At 38.5% G+C, this 26,210-nt stretch overlaps 1 protein-coding gene across 8 annotated transcripts; it reads right to left on the reverse strand.

The window, feature by feature from the left end:
• pikfyve (phosphoinositide kinase, FYVE finger containing) lies at positions 1–26,183 on the reverse strand. Of its 8 annotated transcripts, XR_014628966.1 has the most exons (44): positions 26,029–26,170; positions 21,749–21,924; positions 20,481–20,528; positions 20,091–20,249; positions 17,779–17,888; positions 17,432–17,603; positions 16,096–16,303; positions 14,957–14,983; positions 14,695–14,778; positions 14,466–14,604; positions 14,200–14,357; positions 13,863–13,974; positions 12,621–12,768; positions 12,314–12,532; positions 11,247–11,309; positions 10,090–10,219; positions 9,625–9,805; positions 9,472–9,546; positions 9,286–9,393; positions 9,043–9,183; positions 8,796–8,922; positions 7,113–8,356; positions 6,604–6,704; positions 6,387–6,458; positions 6,036–6,207; positions 5,765–5,943; positions 5,537–5,650; positions 5,347–5,455; positions 5,106–5,260; positions 4,917–5,013; positions 4,499–4,553; positions 4,276–4,416; positions 4,053–4,173; positions 3,866–3,961; positions 3,462–3,545; positions 3,269–3,363; positions 2,483–2,542; positions 1,587–1,763; positions 1,353–1,456; positions 1,116–1,244; positions 719–980; positions 563–637; positions 271–463; positions 62–197 (listed from the first exon to the last, which is right to left on the reverse strand). XR_014628966.1 is itself a non-coding variant. In XM_084421462.1 (43 exons), the coding sequence occupies exons 2-43, from the start codon at positions 21,912–21,914 to the stop codon at positions 348–350; spliced, it is 6,282 nt and encodes a 2,093-aa protein (XP_084277588.1). In that variant the 5' UTR covers positions 21,915–21,924; positions 26,029–26,170; the 3' UTR covers positions 1–347. The 8 variants fall into 8 exon arrangements, 7 of the variants coding, with proteins under 7 accessions (XP_084277588.1, XP_084277585.1, XP_084277590.1 ...); XM_084421462.1 differs by having other exon boundaries at positions 1–463; positions 12,365–12,532; XM_084421459.1 differs by having other exon boundaries at positions 1–463.
• Between the last annotated feature and the right edge of the window lie 27 nt (positions 26,184–26,210).

Below are 26,210 nucleotides of genomic sequence, written 5' to 3' on the forward strand. Positions count from 1 at the left end.
GACACTTTTATCAGTATTAATAATCTTTAATTATACATCTCTGTACATTTATAAAATTTTACATCGTCCACAATTCAGATTAATAGGTTATAAACAAACACTACTGCAAATCAGGGTTCAACAAGTTATGCCATTTCAGTTCAGTCTCTTCCGTGGATCTTCAGGAACTGGGTCTTGGCACGTCAGTTTTGGTCAAACTGTACACAGCATAAAAAGCGAGGTTCAGTTTCACCCAGCTTCAGACACCACTGCAGATAATGGAGGGTTCACCTTTCCAATGAATCACTGCAAAGTACGTAAGAGAGCAGCATATCCATTTCCAGCTGTAACGTTCTCTTCTTGCCCCATCAGCAGTTGAGCCCAAGACCCGTCCAGTGATCAGGGACCATTAGGAAGTATTTGTCCATGGCCTCACAGAAACGTGATCGGTACAGCTCTGGTGACACCACCGTGGGCATTTTACCTGTCAGGATTGAAAGATGATAACACATGTAAGAGTTTTAGCTTCTTCTGAGATTATCAGAGATTTCTTTTTATTTCATTTTAAACAGCATAACTGCACCTTGACCTCCAAGAATCCCAGTAGATTTGACCACCATCTCCAGCTTTTTATCCCATGTGAAAGTGCGGATATAATCTTCAAATAAACATGTGTTTTTAGTGTTTTAACAACCACAAAAAAACACTTGGATTTTACAATAACATAACATTTTCTCACCTATGATCCCCACGACTAGCTCATCCGTGGCATCATCACGGCCCACCAGTAAGGAATAATCAATGATGAGGTGGCTGGACAGGAAGTGGGCGTCGCTGAGGATGGCAGCACGCAGAATGGCCTTGCAGTGGGAGCGAATATAAAGGGGATTGTCATGCACCAGTTTCAAAAGATTCTCATCTAGGAGCACCACCTCACAGCTCTCCTTTCCCTGATCCGTCTTCACGTTCCTGTTCCTCAGGGATCCCTTCAGGTCAAACACCTGCACAAAAACAGTTAAGAGGACCGTAAATGTGAGCATAAAAAGACCCAAATTGTCTGACAACTGACCAATGTCAAATCAGTTATAAGCTGCAGATTTAAAGGCTTAAAGGCTTTTTTCTTTGGATTAATATACCTGTGCCATCTTTCTCCCATAAAAAAGGTTTTCCATCACCAACAGGTCCAGTTTCTTCTCTGTATTGTTCTGAGAATTCTTGTAGCCGATACGGTACACTCCCAGAATCTTAGCAAGTGCTGTGGGCCGCTGTAAAACAGATGCAATTTAGAAAGAGTTTAGCCGAAAAATGCTGCCTCATACAGAGCTATGACAAGACCTATACTGTATATACAGGTACGTACAGTATATGCTTACCTTTTGCTGAACTGATCCTGTGATGTAAGTAAAGTAGTGGGGTGCAAAGTCTAAGAAAGACTGGACCTCTAATCTGGGCATCTGCTTCAAAATAAAACGATCATCTGAGGAGAAACAGCAACTTTAGCTTAATACATCCAACAAGTCTTCACTTACGACAACTGCCTTCATGAAAAAAAAAAACATTCAGTAAAGAATCAACTGTAAATCTTGCACCCATAGATCAAGTCGCACCTTCAGTGGCGTAGAAAACTGCGCCGGACTTCCCGCCACGAGCCTGCCAGTTGACACAGTGGGAGAGCGACCGCACAAATTCATCCTCTGAGCTCTCCATAATCTCTTCCCGCATCTTATGAAACTCTTCGGCGTAGTAGATCCGGCAGTAAAACTTGGCATTGGCATCTGAGAACTCTGCATCAAAAGTATAATTTTCAGATTTAATATTATGCTCTTATTTATATTTATACCAATTATTATTATTATAATTAAACAGATAATTTATTTATAAATCAAATCTGTGAAAACATTAAAGTGTCCCTATTATGATAGTTTAAAGTTTCCTAATTTAGTTTTGGAGGTCTCCTACAATAGGTTTACATGAATCCAAGATAAAAAAAACCCCACACTTTTCACACACATTTTCTTATAATATACACTGTAGCATCACCTATTTTCTCACAGTGTCTGAAACCATTCGATCAAGGATCCAGTCTCTCTAAACCCCTCCTCTGATTGGTCAGATGGCCCAATTTGTTGTGATTGTTACAAAAAATGTAACGCCCATAACCAAATCTGAATTTCAGTTAATTTCAGCCAATAAACACCATAGTCTGACCAGACCATAGTCTGGCATGCAAATTTGCAACAAACCTACTTAGGTTTGTGCAGGAAGTTAGACTGGAATTACTGACGACTCATTTCAGGCGGTTCGCAATCGGTCTGAATAACTTTTTTCCGAGCACTTTGCAGACCTTTTACATTCACAAACAACTACACACTACATGAAACGTGAGATCCAAAAAAAGCATAACTTTTTTTTTGTTTGTGTGACGCACAATTATTTTACTGCTCAATAATACTGACCTAAATATAAGGAATGTTTTCACCTGCCATTTGAGACTGATACTTACGCAGCTCAATGTGTGGGTTTCCGGTCTGCTTCTTCTGTTTGTCTCCACTTTCAGGATCCTCTGCAAAAGAGATCCCATAAACATTTAGTCTCATAAGCAATTCCATATTACATTGAGAAAATTATACATTACATGCTATTTGTAAGTTGCTACAGAGCTCAACACTAAGGATTTATTTCTACTGGCCCGGTTCGGCCACTGGTTAAAATATTTGCTTGCCTAGTCAAAATTTTCACTATCCCAACCACAAAAAAGTAATGAAATAAAATAGACCTTAATAAATCATTAATAAATAAGGTTATGACACCACAAACTACTTGCCTAACTCATGTAAATTCCGAATATTGTTAAAGACAAGTAAACTGTTAGTAATAAAATAAGAACAAATAATCAAATTATGCGCAATAGCAAAGATAAATACAATAGAACAAACATACAAATGAAATAAACAGTGCTGTTCATGTTTTTCAGGTTGGTCTAACAACAGTTTTCCAGTACAGAAATTGAATAATCAAATATAAAATAATTGCAATTATTTCTGGGCACGTGCTTCGGAATGTGGGCGCGCATAAAACTTTCGCACAGCACGCAAGTATTAAATAGAGTTCTCTTTCACGTATTCTTGCGCTTGAATACTTAAATTAACCAGGCTTAAAAATGCAGCATTGGCCCGATCCAGCAAGTGACAGTTCCGTCTACTGTCCAGAGCGTCTTCCACGCTGGCCATCAGACAGTCGTTATTTTCGAACCCTGGGCTAGTATTTGTTAAACTGTGGTTTGTCTTACTGAGTGGGTCAGCATCAATGCTACTGCGGTTCAGCTGTGACATGCTGCTGTCACTAGGTTTGGCTGGGCTGTTCTTTGCTCTACTCTCTCCAGCACTATAGATTGCAAAAAAAAGAAGAAGAAATTAGCTTGCTGTTTAACCAATATACACTGAGAAAATACAGCAAATAAGGGGAATGAGTGATTTATGTACCTTATGGCCTGAGATGTGTCGTCACCTCCGCTTTTCGTTGTAGTCTTTGTAAGCTCTTCAAGGGCAGTTTTATATTCTTTACAGCTGGATGATGGGAATAGAAGAATTAGGATAATGATAATTGACACAATTAAAATGAATCAATATCATAAATATCACAATGGATTTAACATGACTTTACATCCATGCCAGTAGGCCAGCTTCACAATTTGTGAGTACAAGAACATTAACACAATATTTTAATAGTGTCTCATTTAAAATGCTGATACTACTGAGAAGTTTGATTCATTTTCAGAAATCTGGAAGCAAGTCTGCTTCAGTGAGTTTTTTTTTTTTTTTTTTTTGATATAAGAATAGTAAGTGTTAGTCAAGTGTTAATAGTTATAAGTGTACAAAGGCTGTACCTGAGTGCAAAAGCAATGATGGAGCTGGGTTCTCGCTCACACACTGCTATAGGAACTCTCTCATGCTCATACATCAAATAGTGCTTGTCTGGGTCACTAACATACCAAGAAAAAAAGAAAGACCTTTATTAGACTGAGAAGAGCACTGGTTTGCCTTTTAGCATCCATAATATCACAACAGCCTTACAAAGGGAAAGGGACGGGATTGTAGCTGTTGCCCGGTAACAGGTTGGCCAAGATGGTTTTCATGGTGGACTTTTCCTTTACTTGACTTTCATTGGATCCAAGTAAGTGTCCATCAAACATGTCTAAACAAAAAAAGAAGTAAGAGAGATGAAGAGAGAGAGAAAATCAGGTGGGATGTTTGTGTGTGATTTCAAACACAAAGGAAGTGTTCAAAGTAAGTTTACCCTCTGGAATGCTGACAGAGTCCTGATCAGGAAAAGATGGTCCGCTCGTAATGACATCTGAAGCTTGATCAGCCGGAGACGGTAACTGTAGTAACGATGAAGACCCTGAACTTGACGGAAATGTGTTGAGATGACGGTCCTCTGTGAGAAAAGGTTGTGAGTCGACTGTGCGGAACAATCAAGAAGAACTATTTTAAGATGAATAAAGGATCAATGAACTCACCTTTCTCTCCATCCATTTGGGATGAGTTACGAGGAGAGGACTCCAAAGTACTAGTCTATGAATCAAAAACAACAAATAAATGATCAAAAGTATGTAGATGCTTTTATTTCAAGTCCAGGAGGTGGCTTACTTAAGCACAGGGTTCGAACCCACTACCTTTAGGTTACCAGCCCTAGATCCACCAAGTACAAGTTAGTACAAGGCCACCCAGTTGCCAACTAGTGGTCCAATAACTGAGTAATTGGGTAATGGATTTATTCTTTTTTTAGCTTTATTATTTTTAGTACAGAATGCAGATGCTTTAAAGGGGATACATTTAGAGAAGCAACTTCTCAGAGAGGGTTTTAACATGCTAAATTAAAAAATACTAATAAACGAACTGGTGATTAATACATTATTTGCTAAATAAATGACTGACCTTGCTCTCATCTGATGTAGCTTGTCTGTGTCTGCCAGGACTGGGAGGAACAGATAGACGCTTTCTGCCTTTCTCTTGCTGGAACAAGTCCTGAAGTCTGAAGATGAGATAAAACACTTTGTAAGTTCTGGTTTTCTGATGGCAGATGTTTAGTCTCCATCTCTATGGCTGAATGACTGCAGTCCTCACCTGTTGTTCCAAGATTGCAAGGTCTCACACAAGCCCTGCTTTTTGACCACCACTGACTCCAGAACAGCTTGTAGTTGTTGTGGCGAGTCCTTTGCACTGGCCTGCAGACGCATTTGTAGCTTCTCTATCCAACCGCGAAGCTCGGATTCCTCCATCTAAGACAGAAGAATATTGATTCAAAGTAACTGGACATTGGTTAATACTTTGGATGAAATAAGTAAAGTCATGAAAAGAAATCTACGTCTTTCTGTGCAAACATGTCCTCCATTTTTTCCTCTCTGGTCTTGCTGAAAGTGTCAGTTTTTAAAGAGGTGAGACGGTCATCTATGGCCAGGTACACCTGAGCCACTCTACAAACAATGGAGAAACGATTTATTTAGCTGACATCCGGAGGAGGTTAATGAGGCTGGGTGAGAGATAGGGAATCTTACTTCTGAGAGAAGTCTTTGAGATCCTGCTGCAAGTTGGCTTTAGAGGGTCCCTGGTTCCTGATGATGATCTTTGGAGACGGCAGACAGATCTCCAGCAGTCTCACTGAGATGTAGCTACAGGAGACAGAAGAGTACAAACACATTTGGATTACAAAGTTCATAAAAATGTACTCAGGTAGTCATTCTGCATAGTCAAAGATATGAGATCTATACTGTGAAGATGCACACCTGAAGGAAGCCACCATCTGGTTGTAGGAAAAGTACTGGTGATAATCTTTATGGATGGAGTGGCCACAAGGCTCGGCGTTGGCCCGACGGGTGTACTGGTGACCATAGAAACGGAGCTCAAGATACTTGGCGAAGGACATGGACCAGGAGTCATTAGACAAAGGGACCACAGGAGTCACCTGAAACAAAATGGGTAACAATTCACATGAAACATACTGAAGCACAAAATAGCTTACTTTAAAAACAATACAATTCAAAGTCCCCCATTTACCTGTTTACAGACACGGCACCAAGAGTAGTTGAGGATCGTGTGCTGATATCCGGGTACAGGCGAGTCCAGCTCTTTCAGAACAATCTGGACACAGCCGCTACCGTGCACAAAGCGCCGGATGTGGTGCACCATGGGGGTCTCACAGTACATGCTGGGGCACTGGTAAGAGGGTCTGAATTACACCCATATAAAAACAAAATTAGAAATAAATACAAAAATATTATAATGACACATTCAAATAAAGGTGTGTTAATTTTTTGTGGTAGTATCAGAACTTCTGCACTGACAAATTGTGTTATTGTGTGACAACCCTAGGAATGACAAAAATAAATGTGTGAATTAATAAATTACCTAAAACAGTATCTCTCCAAAAATACACCAAGAGTCAAGTCATTCTTGCCATAAAACTCCATTGTTACAATCCTGTAAATATAGAGCAGATACATTAAAAAAACCTAGACATTAACTTTTACATATTCAGAACACAGTCAGTAACATCACTCTGTCATGTTAATGTTAATACATCTTGAATTAATATGATAATAATGTAAGTGTACTGAGAGTTTACCATGGACTGACGCAGGGGTTTGGGGCATTATTAGATTGTGCTGATGAGCTACTGAACAGCACACAGAGCCTTTGATGGTTGATTGGATTTAAACAGTCCAACTGAAACAATTAAAAACAATTAATTATAGTAAAAAAAAATATTTTTTTTTTTCTGCAATATATAGTGGATACCTAGCTAATTAATTAATTTTAGCTACACTTCCTGTTATTTGTATACAAGTATAAATAAATAAATAAATTAATTAATCAGGGTTCTACACTGCATTAAAACTTTTGGAAACAAGTTACAAAAACATAAAAACTCATAAAATTAAGAGATAATAACAGCTTATATAATAATTACTTTGACCTTGACTTTTTCCTACGGTTAAGCATCTTCTTTCACTAACCAAAAACAATAGTTTAAAATTTCAAGTTTTGGGCCCTAATCATGCAAAGTGCCTCACACTATTCGGAATGTGGAATAAAGTAAAAGAATAAACACAATAGCTGATGAGAAACCCCCACCTTTGTAGTCCATGTCATTTCACTCGGTCCTGCCCCTTTATCATCTTCACTATCTGCTTTTATTGGTGCCTTTGTGGGCGGGGCTTCACGAAATTGCATTCCTTCTCTTTGCCGAATGCGTCCTCCCTGGGCACGGTAGTCAGCCAGCATGCGTGCCAGATTCTGACTGCTGCCTAGATGGTCTGCTATACGGGCACTCGTGAGTTTGTGACAGGGCAAAATCTGGATGGTCCGTTGATGCGACACAGTACCGTTTGTCAGGCTGCCAGAACTCGGGCTAGACTCTTTCAGCAGCTGCCGCTTGCGGCGTCCGTCCAGCTCTTTCGAGTCCTTATTTAATAGAGGTGAGAGGTAAACCTGTTCTGGAAAATAATCCCGGCTAGGACAACGCAGTCCAGCCCCCGTGAGCAAAAACGGCTCCCGAAATGTAATAAAAGGTGAAATGCACAGGATAATGTCTTTTAGCTCCTGTTTAAATAAAGCTGAGATGGACTTGAGGCGGTCATCTGAGGAAGCTACATGCTCGGTCACAAACAGGCCTGTGTCGTCCTGTAAGGGATCCCTGAAGAGCCGGGCTGGTGGAAGGGAGGTCTCAGAGCTTGTGCTGTCCTGATGGACCAGATGCTCCTCCAGCTCTTTGTTCTTCTCCTCCTCAACTGGCCCCTTGTCTACTTCCTGTGACATCTCTTTCAGGTCTGAATTCAGGAAAGGTGGTGACACCAGCTGGGGAAAGCTGGAAGAGAAGGAGGAAAGGGGTGTGGAGGTCTTTATAATGTCTTCCTCTCCTCCAGAGAAGGAAGCAACTGAACCATTTTTATTTATTCTGGGGCTTTCTCCATCTTTATAGGAAGATTCTGAGATGGAAGTCTCTCTACTGTGGAGTTTGATAATCTCCTGAAGTCCTGGCTCAAAGTCTGCTTCTGGAAGAAGCGTGAGGCTAACGTCCCCCAGCGTGGACCCATCATTATCTTGGCTCTCCTTTTCTCCACCAGTCTCCTCCTCTTCCTCCAAAGTGGTGCTTTCCAGCAGACATGGGAAGGAGGAACTCTCAGCCAGGCTGGGAGGCATTGCAAACTCATCCATGAGGAAAGAGATCTCTAGCTGTAAGTGGTACGCCACACACACCATAAAAATGATGATTTCTTTCACCCGTGCCAGTTCATACTCTGAGGCACCGCGGAGCTTAATAGTGCAGCCCAGCTGAGGAGGACAGCCCTCAAAAAACATCAGGGTCTTCAGTTCATCTGTAAACAGAGGGAGCAAGTGAATTTTACAAAGCTTTTTGAAAATTACCAATAAAAAACAAAAATATGCCAGACCTGAAAAATATAAATAAAACTAATTTGGTGAAAATCATAATTCTGATCACAACTGTCCTTATCAAGACGTGAATTTAAGCATCACAACATTATATTGTACAGTGTGAAAAAGGGATGTTCATTTTCAAATTTGTTAAAACATGCCACTGAACATTGTTATTAAATGATTAGTGTTTTTAAAGATTAGCTTTTAGTGAGTGTTAGATGATGTCAAAGGAACAGATACTGATAAATGAGTACCCAATATGGTACTTATTGCATCCCTAAAGGGAACTACTTTTAGTAAAATGAGAAGCGAGTTAAAGCTCATTAATAACATAAACAGTGACATACATCGTAAATAGAGATAGAGATAGAGACTCACCATTTGGCAGCTGGAAGGAATGCAGGTAAAACTTGTGGCAGGTACCCAGACGAGGTTTCGTAAGGAGTTGATCCATTGAAATGACTAAATCTCCCTGAGTCATTCGACTTACACGATCCAGGACTTGCTGTGGCGATTAAAGAGAGCTATTACTTCCCCAAACTAGACCAAAATAACTCTTCACAACTCATTATTAATGTTCAATGTGGAAATAATGTTTAAACAGTGCCTTAAAGACGGTACTAACAGGTTTGACATTAATCACAAGGCTAATGCCGTGCTCCAGTAGCATGTCCTGAGCGATACGGGACACAGTCTTCTCCACCAACACTAGGTTTGGTCGGACATCAGCAATCCTCTGAACATAGTTCTTCAGAAACTCATGCTCCTGTAAAAAAGCAAATTGTAAATGAAATGGTTTTTCAGACTCTTGTATTTTTAGCATATTGTCTGGAGATAAAAAGTCTTGAAATCACATTTCAAGCCTCACCTGCAACACAATTGGGTCAATGCAGGTGAACTTGGTCTCTTCTCTGTACAGATACTCAATGGAGCATTTGAGGAGAAGTATCTTGGGGTTTTTGATGTAAGGGTTCATCTGTTGAGAAATTCCCAACACCGTTAGCGCAAATATCACATGGCCTACTCTGTGGCATAATGTTGAATCAATACAAACCTTTTTGTGTGCAATATTCTTTGTGCAAACGAAGCCATTCACTACAGCAGAGTCAAACTTCTTTCCCCCTGGAATCTACGAAATATCTATTATTAGACAAATTTAACAGGCAAAACTAGATTCATTGATTTTGTATCCACTAGCGTTCCTCACTTTTTTGATGTGGACAAACTGACGGATATCCATGTCATCATCACAGCTGCGCACATCCGGTCGCACCGTCTGCACCACCTGCCTCACCACAGGTACGATGATGTCACGCCAGGAGAGAGACAGTGATTCGCTGTAGAGCAGCTGCTGCAGAAGCGCCATCATGTGGCTGTGATTAGCAGACCTGAAGAGGAAGTATTAATCATGATGTGTGACTTCCAAAAGTCCCTGGACTCATTTACATGTGATTTTTATGTGATGCTTGTGTGACCACACATTAGACACATATTTAGTATTTACTATATATATTAGTACTATATATATATATATATTAGTACTTTACATGTTGATAAAAGTACAGCAGTGAAGTATTTTGCTCCTAATTGTTTATAAATACAAGTTACCAACCTAAAAATAACATCTTATATGTTGGAAAAAATTTACATTATATATTTTTTTAAATCTTACAGTAAACGCTCCATCGCTTTCTTTTCCCCATTCTCTTCCCGCAGCTGGTCCAAGGAGCTGTGATGCCAGCCGAGAGGAGTAAAGAGCATTTCTTTAGCTTTCTCCTCAACCCTCCGATTAAACAAAGACTCTACAGAGGAGAAACCCATCAGCATAGGCAAGACAAGAGTTCATGTACACTACACTGTTTTTGAAAGAAATTAAAGGAGAACTCCGGTCAATTTTAACATTGAGCTAATTTTTTGGTACATTTGGAGTGCTGTCAGTACAGAGAACAACGACAAAAATCGTTGTTGCCTACACCGTGTTATCCTCGTTTTAAAATTTGCACCCTGTTGACTTCAATGGGGCAAGTTTTAAACCACAGTAGTCGATTGTCGAGTTCACGCGCGTGATCATAGGTACTAAAACTATGCGCGTAAACTCGACAATCGACTACTGTGGACTTCGACCGAAAACAGGATGTAAATACAGGTATGTGCGCTGGCTGAATAAACATAATTTTTAATATATTCCTTTCACATCTACTGCAGTCAGATTCACCCGTGATCACTCAGAAGGAATCACTCACATGACCTTTGCACTTGTAATGACACATCAAGGATGTTAAGAGGCTAAAAGCAGGTTTAAAACTTGCCCCATTGAAGTCAACAGGGTGGAAATTTTAAAAAGAGGATAACACGTTGTAGGCAACACCGATTTTTTTCGTTGTTCTCTGTACTGACAGCACTCCAAATGTACAATAAAATGAGCTCAATGTTAAAATTGACCGGAGTTCTCCTTTAAGGATGCATTACATTGGTAAAAATGCAGTAAAGACATTCATAATAACAAATGGCTTTTTCTATCTAATGCTGTTCTTCAAACTCTCTGTTAAATGACATCTGTGCAAAACTTATGCCTTCTAAGCAGTCAGTTTAAGAAGAAAATTAGGTGCAGTTTCATCCCATGCTTTCTGTTGCACTTCCCATAGCTGTTTTTATGATGGAACCTTATGATTCCCACAACAGGTTTCAAACTTTGATTCATCTACTCATAATACTTTTATTGGCGTTTAAATTAAACTTTAAGCTTTCAAAAACATGTCTTAATAGTGATTCTAAACTTTTAAATGGAAGTATTGCAACACTGCAATAAAAGATGCAAGAAACAATTACCTTTAATGAAGGCATCACTGATGGATATATGCTGACCTCCATCTTCAGAGAGCAGGACTTCCACTGATGAAGAGAGAGAGAGTGCATGTGAGACAGGACAGTCAAGAGTGGACATCGGAAGACACGTTGGATTATATGGATTTAAATGTTGCAATAAGGCGATGCCTCAGTCTAGTACATGACAATGAATTAGTTTCAACAAGTCTTTTTGAGGAAGTGGAAGTCAGTGTTACTGCTTTGTGAGGCATGCATGACATAAGCAGCAAGCCATGCTTTTGAGGTAGTGTGACAAACTGGAAATGCATTCATTTGAAATGTTGTACTGGGAAGGGAAATAATGTGAGGCTGGGAAGGAAGAAATCAGTCATGCAGGACTGTATGCTATAGTTAGGGCTGTTACTTCAATTGTTAATTATATTTTGGAGGGTCGGACTAGTATTGAGTGGTGGGTCTCAGATCAGCAAGACATTGGTTCTGTTCCAAACCCTAGTGAGCTGCCTACCTAGATAGGATTTTCAGGCATCACCACAATGTTCCTGATGCTAAATCCTGACACATACATAATGCAGTAAAATTATTCTGTTTCATAAGATGCCTCATTTTAGCTTAGGTCTGAGGCAGTAGCACATGGATTATTTTAGGATAAAGCAATCCCAGACTGCATTATGGAGATCTGTGTGTTTTTGTTTTGTTTTGTTTTTTAAATCTGAGATAGCAATTGTTTAAAATGTGAAATGTGTAATTAAAAAATTAAAATGTGTTTTGTGCTTATAATTTTTTTATTTTATTTATTATTTCTTAGTTTTTTTCCTAAGGGGCACTTGAATTGTTAGTCAAGACTTTACACCCACTCTTTTACCCAGAATATTAAACTGCTGTTCCTCTGACAATTCATCAATAAAGTTTCTATGCCGTTAGGCTGTAGCCTTACAAGGTGGCTGCCTATGTAGACAGTATATAGTGAGGCCGCTCACTAGGGTTTGGAACAAAGCCAGTGAGTTAGTGCTGCTTTTGAAGCAGACAGAGGCAAACCAGGATGGCCAATGGGCCTCTCCGCCTCTCCTCACTTGGTGCATGGATGTCGGTTTCTGGGGTGAACGGGTCATGGGGCTCCATACTTTTTTGCTCGGCTTGGTAAGGAGGCACATGGGGGTACTTGGCCTGCTTCTTGATGTGGAAATTGACATTGTCCTGCTCCATGTTTAGGTTGATGGAGGCGGCTGAGTCACTGTCCACTGCAGAATGGAAACTGCTGACGGATGTTCTTTTGCTGGGGCTGGCCGAGTCTGGAAAATGGTGAGAGGGAGCCAGCAAGTTGGTAAAGGAAAGACATAATGACTGCTATAGGATATCAGCAGTCAATGGGATACTTACTTGGTGTGACAAAGTCATTTTCATCTGCTAGCTGCTCAGTGTCACTGTCATCAAACTTGATGTCTTTAAACCATGACGGTTCAGAGTGTCCCTCCAGAGAGTTCACACTGTCACTGTCAGGAGAGGGGGTTTCTGAGAACTCTGTGCTCTGAAAGTCAACAAACGCATTACTAATATGATGACAGAAGGAATCAAACCAATTCCATTTTATTTGTATAGTGCTCATTACAATAAACAATCCAAATCAGAATTACAAAAATTCAGTTTCAGTTTGCATGCAACTAGCCTGCTCAGTTATATTACAGTCATGTAATTTCAACAGAAACTTATACTTATCTTAAATTTATAGGGACAGTATGTAAGTTTCTCTGCTAAAGGTCGCTTATTTAAAACTATAACAAAGGCGTAGCATGATGACACTGTGAGCATGTAATCATGGGAGTTGTCATCTACACCTCCACAAAAAATACATGCAAATTTTATCTCATTCTACTGAAATAGCCACGAGTGCTGAATTACTACTGATACAGGTTACTTTATTTGACGAATTAAAATTGTGGGGTAATGCAGCACTGCAAAACTATCATAAATACATTCGAGTGTGTTGAAAGTTATGTTAAAACGTTACTGTGCGTTCGCTCGGTGACTGGTATGAGACACTTGTTGCACATTGCAATAAGCTAGATCGTTATTAGAATATTATATAATAAAAGCTGGATGACTTGTGTGCTGCTAAATGGCATGCAGTTAATTATCAAATATATTAGATGGTGAAGAAAATGCTGATTATGCTATGTTAGCCACTTGACCAAAATAGTGTTGTCTCTGAGGTATGGTACAACATGTTTCTCGCTGTAAATCAAGAAAACGTGATTCAAACAATAAGACCATAACAATGATTAAGTTATCTGTCGATAAAGGTATCCAAACAGTTGCTCAAAAGCCTAATAAAACACATAATACACTAAAACATCTTTGGTGTTTCCATGGTTTTTACGGAACTAGGACCGGAAATCGAGGGTAAGCGTGGATATGATGTCATTAACAGGCGACGCAATGACACGGGCCATTACACTGGCTAAAATTGCGAATTTCTCTGGATTTAAACATAGTTGAAAACATTTGGGATAATGCAAGTACACAACTGAACAAAATATATAACACTGTGGTGCTAGTGTTTTTTTGGGGATATTTTAAAGCAAATATATTCATATTATGGCACATATTTATACTTATACTAACCTGAAGAGGGCGATATAGGGCATATTCATCACGGAAGATCTGATCATGATGGGTTACACAGTCAAGCCAGCGACCATCTACCAAAGCCTGCCCAATAGCTATGGCCTGAGCCCTGTGTTGGAATAATTGAAAGTTTAACAACATTAACATGTTATACAAGTTATTTCACTGTTTATTAATGTGAAGCTGCTTTGAAACAATCTGTATTGTATAAAGCACTATATAAATACATGTGACTTGACTCAGAAGAACGCAAAGGAAACAAAACACTGTTATAGCTTAAATTAATATTTTAATGTCTGACCACACCTGAAGATGTAATTAACCAAGTTCTTACCTAGTTGAAATAGTGCCGTTTCGTAAGAGCCAGTTGACCAACTCTTTACCGACAATGCAGTTGGGGTAAGTACGCAACCAGTACCGATGGTCCTGAAACTCCATCCCTGTACTGTTGTGGCAAATCTTCTTCCATAGATCTTTAAGTTGAGAAGAATCCTACAAGATAATCAGCCATTATAATTATATAACAACACATATAACACATAATACCAATACAAAAGTTAAGGAGAGTTGAGGAAGAATCTGTGAAAGACAAGATCGTACCAGAAGGATCTTTCGCTCCTCTTCATTGTGGTCGGTCTTGGATACGGCCCGGCTGTTCTGTGGACTAACTGAACTCTCGTAGGCAGGAACCATGGCTGAGCCAGAACGGTCCAAAGACAGGTTGGTCACACTAGCTGACCTTAACACAAGCAATAAATGGATAACATTGTATTTATAGTCTGTAAACATAAGCACTGAAATGAGTTTGGCCAAAATACACCATAATCACCTCTTCCTGGCCGGTGACTTGCCCATATCCTCTTGGACTGCTGTAAGTCTGGAACTGAGACCGCTGCTCTGAGATTCTTGATGACTAGAGTGATCACACACATACACGCAAATGAACGTCAGCAACGTCTTAATCGTTTCCCTTTGAAATACTATGTAAAATAAATGACAGTCAAGCTTTGCATGAAACAGAGTCACACTCAAGAGCAGCAGCATGTCTTCTCTAGGAGGTCATGCAAAACAAAAGTAACACTAAAACTCACTTCTTCCTCATCCCAATGGAATTTTTTCTATGCATGGAAAGAGAAAGGAGAAAAGATGAGCATTGAGACAGACACACAACACAGAAGGAGCCAGCTGATTAAATAAAGTCGAGCAGAGAGGGTTGAAGTTCATTTGCATCATAATAGTCCTGTGACTACGTTTTATGTCATTTGCTATGTCGGGGGGTGGGGGAACTCCTAGAAGCTTTCTAGGAGTAACATGGTTCATAAAAGAGTAAACAAGGAGGTGTGACTTTGCTCAGAACTTTATTTTGAATAACAATGCACACTGTCTAAAAACTGTCTGCAAGTCCAAATTATTTGAAGACGCTAGCAAAGTGAATCCCACAAAACATGTCCAGTTCATATTTCACTCCAAAAATAAAAAAATAAATTATATTTTGGATGAAGAAAATGAAGCCTTTTGGGACAGTTAGGTTTTTTGCATGGTAAAATTACTTTCATGACAATTACGCAATAAATAGTTTACTTTTTTTTATTCCAATTATTCTCAATGACTTTCTCAATTATTAAATCAACTCAATCATAAATGAAAGACTAAAATACTTTTTAATTAATATATCATTGTTTATTACATCACGTTAATGAAAATTGTTCCCTAGCTTAATTGATATGATTATAATGTCTCAATGCAAAATATCTTACTGGTCCTAAACAAAGGCTTTATTTTACTTTAAGGGCAGTAACTTTTTAATGTGAAACATAACCCCAGACATGTTCTTGACAGGTTTCATGAGATTTACCCAGAAACATGCTTTACTCCATTTAAAATGATTTCAACAGCAAACAATTTTGAATGAAGATAAACTTCAAAGAAACAACATCTTAAGGTTCACTTTTCTTTGTACATCCCATGTTATTTGTTAACTACCAATTTGCTTCTATACTTTAGATGAATCATAAATCATCAGGCGGATACTTGATTAGATGGACCTGGGAGGGCCAATCCTCCTACAATCCTCATGTGAAAGAGATAAACAGCGAGAGCAATGAGTATGGTAAGAAAGCAGTGTTAAAACAGAGCAGAGAAACACCATAGGGATAAGGTAAAGTGAGCAGGAACAATGGAATAGATAGTGATATGTCTTTATGCCCCGTCCCTTTTCTGTAGTTTTCACCTTTGCCAGGCCAGGTCCTCTTCCAGGAAGATGTTCCGGCTAGCTTTGCGGCCCCCCACAGGTGTGCGTGGTTCGGTGGGTTCCAGCACACACACGGAGAGGGCCGAATCTGACAGGGCGCTGAGATCTTCTCCGATGGAACTTGAGTCAGCTGAGTGAGCGTAGCTCAACGCTATCTTACGACAGTACGTACACGCCCGTAAATCACCTGCAGTAGGGGTGGGGGGGGGGGATATGAAGCCAAAAGAGAAGTTAGACAACCAACCAAGGTTATTATCGCTAAAACTAAAACTATTAAAACATTTCTGTTAATTAAAATAAGCTGAAATAAAATAAATTATAAAATATTTGTTGAAAAACATAAACTAAAGGTAAATTAGAAATGTTGCCCTGGCAATAACTGAAATAAGTTTAAGTTGAGGCACCGTAAACAGTAAAACTAACTAAAAACCGAAATAAAAATAAATTAAACTTAAATTGAATATTATTAACCAATATTTTTTTTAAACTAATACAATGTCAAAAGCACATAATGAAATGACAAAAAATTAACAAAATCAAAATTTAAAAATAAAAGCTAATTCAAAATATTGAGAAAACAAAAAATGGGAACGAAGACGTTACGTCGGACTGATGTCATGGGGTCTCACTTGGGAGCCCAAATCACCTCCAAGTGGTAACAAAACGAGCCAATGGACATTGGCCAGTGAGATTTGCATGCCGAGTCACACCTACCCGTACATACAGGTATAAATTTGACCGGCATTACTCACTTCATTCATGTTTTGCTGAGGAGCCGAGACAGGGATCTCGGCCATTCAGTGGAGGTTCAGGGCTGTGGCAGGAGGACGTAACGTCTCTGTTCCCTCTTTCAGGGACCGAGGGTTACACTAGTAACCCAAACGTTCCCATTCAGTCAGTCAAGATGAACGTTACGTTGGACTGACTTCATGAGGTCCCTATGGAAATCGTCATAGCCACTGAACTGTGTTACGAGTGTTGAGAAGCAGATGCTAGCAAGCTGCCACGTGCCCTTTTAATAATTTTAAGTAAGTACTGATTCCTGCTAAAAGGTCAAAGTGCACAGACAAATTCTTACCTTTTGCAGAATCACACCAATTAGTCCACAAAGTTCAAAATTCACACTACAACCCATTTAAATCAAAGGCCAAAAAACCACTGCAAACACACGCAGCATGCTAGAGGTGCTCTTACTCTTAATCTGACATAGCTGCTCGTCTCCTTGTCGAAAGCCTCTTTAAAGAGGCTACGTCCACAAACCAGCGGTCAGAACGAGACCCTCGCTCCCCAAAGCGAACACCCCAACAACACTCACCCGTGTAGCCCATGAACTTGCCAGGAATTTCCTGGTTGCAGCATCGGCTGCAGAAGATTTGGCCACAGAGCCGACAATGGTGACGCCGTCGGAAGGTTGTGAACTTCTCATTGCAGTCGTAGCACTCTTTACACTGGCTGTCCGGCATCCAGTACTGTTTCAGATCACTGTCCTGGAACATAAAGACATGATTCACATCTCTTACATCCAACTGCAACAACAACAAAACAACACTGTTGTACTCTGTAGTGGATTCCATTCACATCTGAATCTTTGGCCTCTTTAGTCTATAAGCTTTGAGTCATTTGGATGGAAATTTTCCCACTTAGTTCACTGGAAATCAATACCTGACTTTTCCCCTCCATGATCTCCTTGAGTCTCTTGAGGGCTGTGCGTAACTGGACAGCAGTTCGGGGATCGTGGTTGCCCAGAGGGGCTTCTGATTTCCGTCGACCCTCTATAAATGCAAAGAAACACACAAGCACCAGTAATGTACAAATTAAGATGTTAAACCTACTCTAAAGTACAATATGCAGGTGAAAATACATGGCACACATGCTCATTCAAAGCCAAAGCTTGCAGTGAAATATCCACCAGCACTCTTGATCCCGTCAATGGTTATTGAAATGCAATTGCTTATGTAAGCCGGCATAGGCCAGAGAGTATTCTTTTTTGTGGGATTATGACTCTCATGAATAGACGCATATGAAATTACTAAAATCAACCACTAAATGTTCAGTTCACAGCACCAAAGGTGTCGAGCAAGAACTTCAGGCAGTCCGTTCAGCACACCCTTTCACATGCAACAAGTGTGGTTCGTTTAAAACTATACACTGCAAAAACTATTTTCTTACTCAGTATCTTTGTATTATTTTCCAGTAAGCACATCTAAATATCATTAAAACAAGATACATTTACTTGAGATTCTAAGACTTGTTTTCAGATAAAACAAGTTTACCTTGACTTAAAGCAGAACTTGGTAACTTTTTTAACTTAATAAAACTGTATAGAAATCATTTGGATGGTTAAACAACCTGTTCTGGTGATATTGGTGACTTTCCCCGCTCCCCCCAGCGTTCCCAGGCGGAAAACCAACCTTGCAACTTGGGGACTACCGTCCCGGCAGCGATTTTTTTTTTCACAGGATGGTAGGGGAAGACTCATGAATATTAATTAGGGAAGTCATCCCTGATTGGTCTTAACCCCAGTGACGGGTAGGTTTAGGGCGGGGTTAGGGGTAGATCATCAGACCCCCAGTGGCGGGTAGGTTTAGGGGTGGGGTTAGGGGTAGGGCATCAGACCAATCAGGGATGACTTCCCTAATTAATATTCATGAGTCTTCCCCTACCATCCTGTGAAAAAAAATATCGCGTCCCGGCAAGATAGAAATTGGAAGTCTCGTGAGAAGCGAGAACGAGAACGAGCGCGAAACACGAATTGGTTTACGGCAATTCGACATAAACACACACGCATGAATGATGTATTACCAGATTACCCACCTCGGTAGACATAGCTCCACACGATACAGCTGGCTTGCTCCGATCAAAACAAACGCACATGAGCAGCGGTAGGGAGGGGGAGGAGGCCGCCGCAAGTGAGTTTTTTACGACCGTGTTGTGAAATATACGCCCCACAGCTGTAGGGGGAGCTCGTGGGGAAAACATGCGACAACAAAAGGGAAAATCAGCGAAGAAGTGACTAGAGTTCGCTAGAGTTGCCGAGTTCTGCTTTAATTGGCCAGTAGTTTAGCTATTTTGGTATTTTTTAAGATTTTTTTAAAAAGAAAAATACACCCAATTAAAGATATAGTGTCTGAAAACAAGCTTTAGTATATTTGATTCTCAAGGACATTTATCTTATTTTAAAGATTTTTTTCTAAAAAACAAACAAAAACAAATTACTGATAAAGAAAATCCTTTTTTTTTTTTTTTTTTTTTTTTACAGTATACACGTATACTGCAAATCAGTGCTGATGAATTCAAATAGATAATAATTTCAGGGATTTACTTCAAAGAAATAAAATAAATAATCCTCACCTTCCCACTCCACTGTGAACAGAAAGGAACATAAACACAACTTTAGCCTAAAGGATTTCTGCACATGTGATAAGTTTATCGTTGTTAAATGCAATCATCACTCCCAAAATCATCTTGTTTGAAGCTTCCAAATAAGTGATGGTTCACCATACTCATTTCCCACTCAAATTCTTGCCATAACAGGTTTAGCGTTAGGTAGATTTCATGGATTTCCTGAATTGTTGCCTGAATTTTCACTTACAGTGACTGTATGGAAGGTATGGATCATTTGAGGTCAGAGTCTAGCCTTTGAATCAACTGTTATCTTCAATGATAAACCCTGTGAGAACCAGGCTGCAGTGACTAGGCAAGTCATCAATCAAAGGGACCAATGATAGGCTTGCCTTTTCTAACTCTAGAAAGAGCATGTTTTAAAGAATTCAGAACGCTAGTTTTATCTACAGTAAAACACATGATTTTAGCATTGTCTTCTATAGAAGAATAGGGTTACTGAATGTGACCGGGTCAGTATTTCACCCAAAAATCAAAAGATGCAACGTAAACAATTCTAAAACCTGGATGTTACTTGTGGACAGATGAAAAGACAAATGGGTGCAAGTATATGTAAAATTGTGTTCTTGTACCTGAGGCAGTGGATGTTCTTCGGAGAAGCTCCGGATGTTTCCTGTGGGTTTCAGAGCCATGTATGGAATGGGAAGGACTTGACCAGTTGTGCCGTGGCCCCTGCGGTGATGATGAAGCCGATTGACTTTTCTCCGTCACTGAAGGAGGCCGTCCTTCCTCTGAATGATTGAAACCAACAGAAACGCTTGGTCAGAAGGTAGAGATTCATGAGGAAATGGTGGATTTGGGTAGAAATTTTGTGGTGATTGTCTGATTTTAAGAAAGAATTTGCATTGTGTTGACATTTCTTCTTTTCATTTTCTTATTCCGAAATCATTTTTCCCATTTATTAAATTCTATACTTTTATTTACTTGCTTTACTTTCATTTCTGTACAAAAGCTAGACTTACCAAGCTTAGTAAGCTTTTTTGCTGGTGCAATGTTTGCACCTGTTTTTTCTAAAAGGAATGAAAGGGAGAGGTTAGAGAGTTGATCACTATAAATGTAGTTTGAATTTAAGGTTTTACAGATAATCACACTGATTAACTGTAAATCAAAGCTAATATTAAAAGAAATGTAATTTGAATTCCAGAAACTTCTCTTTTGTAGTACATCAGACTTTTCTTCAGCTCCAATGACTTGATGATCGAATATATTACCTAAAAATAATCATTAAATAACAATGTCCAACACAAATGCAACTTCGTTATAACAGAGCAAAACAGAATCAGTGTGTTCCATACTTATAAAGGCTGACATTTTGCTAAACCTGTTCGATTTTCTTCCTTTTCTTAATTAAGTAAACATACAGTATAAGGTTTCACTACTCTAAAGTGTTCTTTAGAGAACATCATCTTTTCATAGTGAGCTTTTGTTTTTACCCCTCAATTTAGGGTGTACTACTTCTTTAATAGAGAGCATTTATTCAATCATCTATTCCTGTCAGTCCTATGAACAGTTTGGAGTAAATTTCCTATGCTTTTATAACTTAATTTTAATAATTCCCTTTTCAGTCGTGTACTGCAATGCTTCTTGCAGGAATTGATACTATACATAGGGACAAAAAAACAACAACAACAACATGTGAGTAAAAGAAGTGGTCAAGTGGATTGCACACTGTGTTCTTGGCACATCACGAGCACTGTCACATGACTCTTCAATACAATTCCCTGCTCTGCCATTCTGGAATTTCCAGCAGAATCCTGTACTCCCTAAAACAGAATGACTACTACATAACCTTGAACTTTTGTTCTAGAAATCAAAAGTTACTCAAAAGATAAAAATTATTGCGGTTAAGGTTTGATGTGTACAGCCATCAGTAATACAAAATACTATGGAAAATTGCATAAAGCAATGCAATGGAAGGGGGATATCCATGAATCAGTGTTTGATGACAGAAAACAAACAACTTTAGCCTAAAAGATTTCTGCACATGCGATGAGTTGATCGTTGTTAAATGCAATCAACACACCCAAAATCATCTTGTTTGAAGCTTCCAAATAAGTGATGGTTCACAATACTCATTTCCGCACTCAAAGTCTTGCCATAAAGTTTGATGACAGAAAACAAACTGTGAAACTTTGAAAACAAATGAATGATTTATAGAATTTAAAAAAGAAAAGAAATGCAGGTGCAGATGTTGAGTACGGCATAATGGCGAGAAATAAATCCGTTTCACCTTTGCTGAAGCGGAACAGACTGACGAAGGAGCTGTAAGCGGAGCGCAGGGGCGGCTCGTCCTGCTCGGGGGTCAGGGGTTTGAAGTGCGTTAGATGGGAGGGACTGGTGGGCGAGAGTGGCGGCTCAGAGCTCCAGTCCATCGCAGCCTTGTCTTCGGCAGCCATGTCACTGCCCCTGCGGGACAATTCAAACCAAACCAATTCCAAATACATTTATTTAATGTACATTTGATTATATTTAAATGCTGAGGTGGACAAATAAAGATCCCAAAAAGTTTTTATTTATTTTATCTTTTCAAAAGTAAAGCATATTTTGATTCAAGAACAATGTGTTTAAACATGTTTCAAATAACATTTCAAAGTGTTTAAATACTTTTTTTTCTTTTTTTTTTGGTCATGTGGTAGGCAAAAATATCATATCATGATTTTTTTCAGGAAAATCACAATTTACCATTTTATCACGATTCTCTTTCATGTTGGTTTTACTATTTTGCAAGTGACTGAGCATTACAGCCAAAATAATGTCCATATTTTAAAAACAAAGCCTTACAGGGTAACAAAATATAAAATAAAAAAGAATGGCAGACATTTAGGCCAAAGTGGCGAAGATAAAAATCTTTGTCATTATTTTCTTTGTTATTAAAAGATAAGAACATATACGCAACATATAATATACTAATGAAATAAACAGTGCTTTATTTTTTCTGCTACAGTAGGTGCATTTAACAGAAGCATTCAAGAAAGAAATTAAATGAACAAATATAAAAATAAAACACTACGTACATAGACTTCACGGTATAAATTATACATTGATACTTATTAAAGCTACTATTAAAGTTCTCAGAGCAGTGAGTGATTGATTTTCTCTTAGTTTATTGTTGTTTTTATTAACATGAAAGGGATAGTTCCCCCAAAAATGAAAATTGTCATCATTTACTTCTCTCAAGTTGTTTTAAACCCAAATAAGTTTCTTCCTTCAGTTGAAAATAAAAGTTATTTTGAAGAATGTGGCTAACCAAACAGTTGCTGTTCCCCAGTGACTTTCAAAAGTAGCAACTGTTTGGTTAGCCACATTCTTCAAAATATCTTCTTTTGAGTTCAGCACAAGAACTAGAACTTAAGGTTTGGAACAACATTAGAGTGAGTAAATAAGGACAGAATTTTCATTTTTGGATGAACTATCCCCGGCAGCATGTTTACTATTAGGCTACTGTCACTTTACCGGCATGGACACCGAAACGGAAACACACCGACACCGGCACGGACACCATCATGATATGGGCACCGGTGTCATGTCGGTGTCCATGCCAGTCTCCATGTGTAAGTATACCCTATCGATTGCAATTTATAAAAACAAAGTCATGTTTTATATTGATACAAAAAGAATCATGAAGCTTAAGTCAAAAATGCATTTATGAAATATGCTCCTCTTGCAGCCGGATAATTTTTAATGCGCTCCCTGTCGTGCTTCTCAGTCCCACTTTATAAGTGCGCCTTTTAACTTTATATTTTTCTATACTTGATATGATAGTGGCATCTAAAATTATTTAAAAAAAAAACATCTTTAACTTAGATCTTTAACTACCTTAGAACAATAATTTAAAAAATACAATAATAATAATAATAATAGATAACCTTAGTTTAAATGTATTATTTATTGGTATTATTTTAAATTAAGGTTTTTTTTTTTTTTCATATAGGACTAGGGAAATTGTTGACTTTTGCAACTAATTTTACATTAAACGGGTTTCTACTTGGATGCCTGTATGAACTTTTGCCTATGGCAAGTTTATACAAAGAATTTTTAAATACAGTAACAGGTTTCCTAGTTTTACATTGGTTGTATCTGACATGTAAAGACATGTGACATATATCTGACAACCTACCCATTCTTAAAAAGTACTACTTTTATCGGTATATAAAAGAGATCTATAAACCTTTTCTCTCTGCCACAAGGATCAATTGGGGTCCTCTGGATGCTGCATTATCACACTTAGTCGCTTACTGTTATTACTTTGTCAATTCATAATAAATAAAAGACCAGTTGCGCCACCCTGACGTTTGAAATTTGGCAAATTGTCAGACAAATGTTTTTCAACTATCTCAACAGCTTTAAAACTACTTATATTTATACATTTTGTTTATAAAAGGTTTCGAATTTCGAATTTCTTCTTCTTATTATTATTACATTCTGAATATGTTGCAAAAATAATTAACTTCACAAATATCCTTAAATAACCCCACAGAAATAAATTATGCACAATTTTAAATAAGAGGTACGTTTGATAAAATGCTGCTGTTTCATGCTATTGATGTCTTTATGAATGATGAATCCGCAATGCATTCTAGACAAAACCTCTCTGATATCAAAGCAACTCTAGGTTAAAGCACACGATTATGGGGAAGTCAGTCATGTGAACTATATGATGCTAACCTCACTTTAAAACACTACAGTAAATGAGGACATGTGATTACAAAGGATTGCTGACTACAGAACAAAACTTGACAAAAAAAGTAATAATAATAATAATAATTCACAATGAAGACTAAGAGAAGTTGACCTTATAACAATAGGACTTCAGGACAATGTGTTATCAGTTCAAACACTCAGTCAATTAAGATTTATAAAATGATTCCTCTAGGCATGTCAGTGAGAAAGTAAATAGCTAATCATTACATCATTTATCACTCATCCACTAATTTCAAAAACAGGATCGCCACTTTAAAGTAACTGTATGTGACCAAGTGATGTGTATGAGTAATGGCTCATAAAGGCCGGAAAACGAAATCATGAGTTTTAATATGTCATGTGATTCCCTGAGAATTGTACTATGGCGAAGGCCTACTCATGAATATTATGGTGCGTTCAAGTCATCTCGTATAGATCGTATTTACGAGTTGAACGCACTTGAACGCCACCACAATGTCGTAAATACCAGTGGGGAGCTCGGGATTTTCTCTAAGCTCCGATCTCTACGAGTTGGGGGCGTGTCAGTGATTAACATGGCGGAATACACAATACGTAAAGGTATTTAGCTGTGATATTGTCAGGCTTTTCTATTAACAGCTCAGTTAGCTAATCGCCAACACAGAATATGATAGTATTATAATATAACAATGCAACATGTAACGATGTGTTGGCAGTGGCTTCATAAATTAATTAAAAACATAAAAATACAAAGTACACCTGATGCACATTTCTTTGTTCTTCATTTTCTAGAACAAGAGTTTAAGAACCTTACTGTATTTTTGTGTAATTAATTAAAAGTAAGTACTCCGCCGTTTTGCTCCGACGAAAGTGACTTGAACGCACATGCCGTTATAAGCACGACTTCCCACCTCGTACGTACGAACTTCCCAGGAGGACTTGAACGCACCATTAATTATTTCATACTGACGTTAGCGGTAACAACATTCAATCATCTAACTGCCCACCTGACTAATGCCAACATACTAACGTCTGCCTGTCACGCAGGTAAGTGTAACGTTACCAATGCTGCCTTCACGTGCTATCGGAATTATCGTAAATAGGCCTACTTGTTTCTTGTTAAAAAAAATAAAGGGCATGAATAGCCTCTCAAGTCAAAATTTGAATACGATAAGCTCGTAACCACGACGTCAGAAGTGGGAAGTAGGAAATTTCCGATAGCACGCGAAGGCGTCATTCAGGAGTCAAGCCTTTGCCATAGTAGAACAAGTTCGCATTCCGTGGCGTTTATTATACTTTTATCATATTTTTATCATATACCTTGAGCTAACTTTACGACTGCTGCAGAGCGTTAACCCTACGTATATGTGCATTACTATTACAAACACGGCAGGAAGAGTGTTAACGTTATTATTTTAGAAAAATTTAAACACAAATCATCATGTGTGAAGTGGATGAGAAAAACTATAAATAGGTTTAGAGCACTGGAAAATGCACATTAGCGAACATGCCGACACATAATAGAAAGCTACATAGCGAATAAATACAGATGAATACTGAGATGTGTCACATTTAAGCTGTGATGCTGCTGTAACGTTAGATGCTGTTATTGGATAGTATTTCATTCATTTAATTTGCCAGGCTTATAATTCACACACATCAGCTTTGCTTATTTTACATAATATATACAACATATATTTAACACACACAATTATTTTCTGACAACAACGTTAAATTTCCTGTTTACATTTATCACAGGCCCCCGGTAAAGTTAGCAAAGCTAACGTTAGCTGTCTGATAAACTAATAACAGCATACATGTATCATAGCATAGCATAAATCTTAGACATACCTGTGCCGATGTTTTTTACACCATGTCAATGTCAGCTGTTTAGAGATGTCATTAATCCTTAATGCATTTAACCAAAAGACATTTTCAGTTAATTCCACCCTTGTGATGTTCGGCGACTTGATCAGACCCGCTTAGTCGATTCAGAAAATTCGTGTGGTGTTATGATAGCGCCTCTCGTGATC

The sequence above is a fragment of the Rutilus rutilus genome (genome assembly GCF_951802725.1).
Source record: "Rutilus rutilus genome assembly, chromosome: 10".
NCBI lineage: Eukaryota > Metazoa > Chordata > Actinopteri > Cypriniformes > Leuciscidae > Rutilus > Rutilus rutilus.

Bases quoted from the DNA above. Each gene is read 5' to 3' on its own strand.
- pikfyve (XM_084421459.1), bottom strand. From the start codon at position 21,914: ATGGCTGCCGAAGACAAGGCTGCGATGGACTGGAGCTCTGAGCCGCCA. The intron at 20,529-21,748 runs GTGAAACGGATT...CATTCCTTTTAG, and splicing joins TCTGTTCCGCTTCAGCAAAG to AAAAAACAGGTGCAAACATT. The intron at 4,417-4,498 runs GTGAGTTCATTG...CTTTTCTCACAG, and splicing joins CCAAATGGATGGAGAGAAAG to AGGACCGTCATCTCAACACA.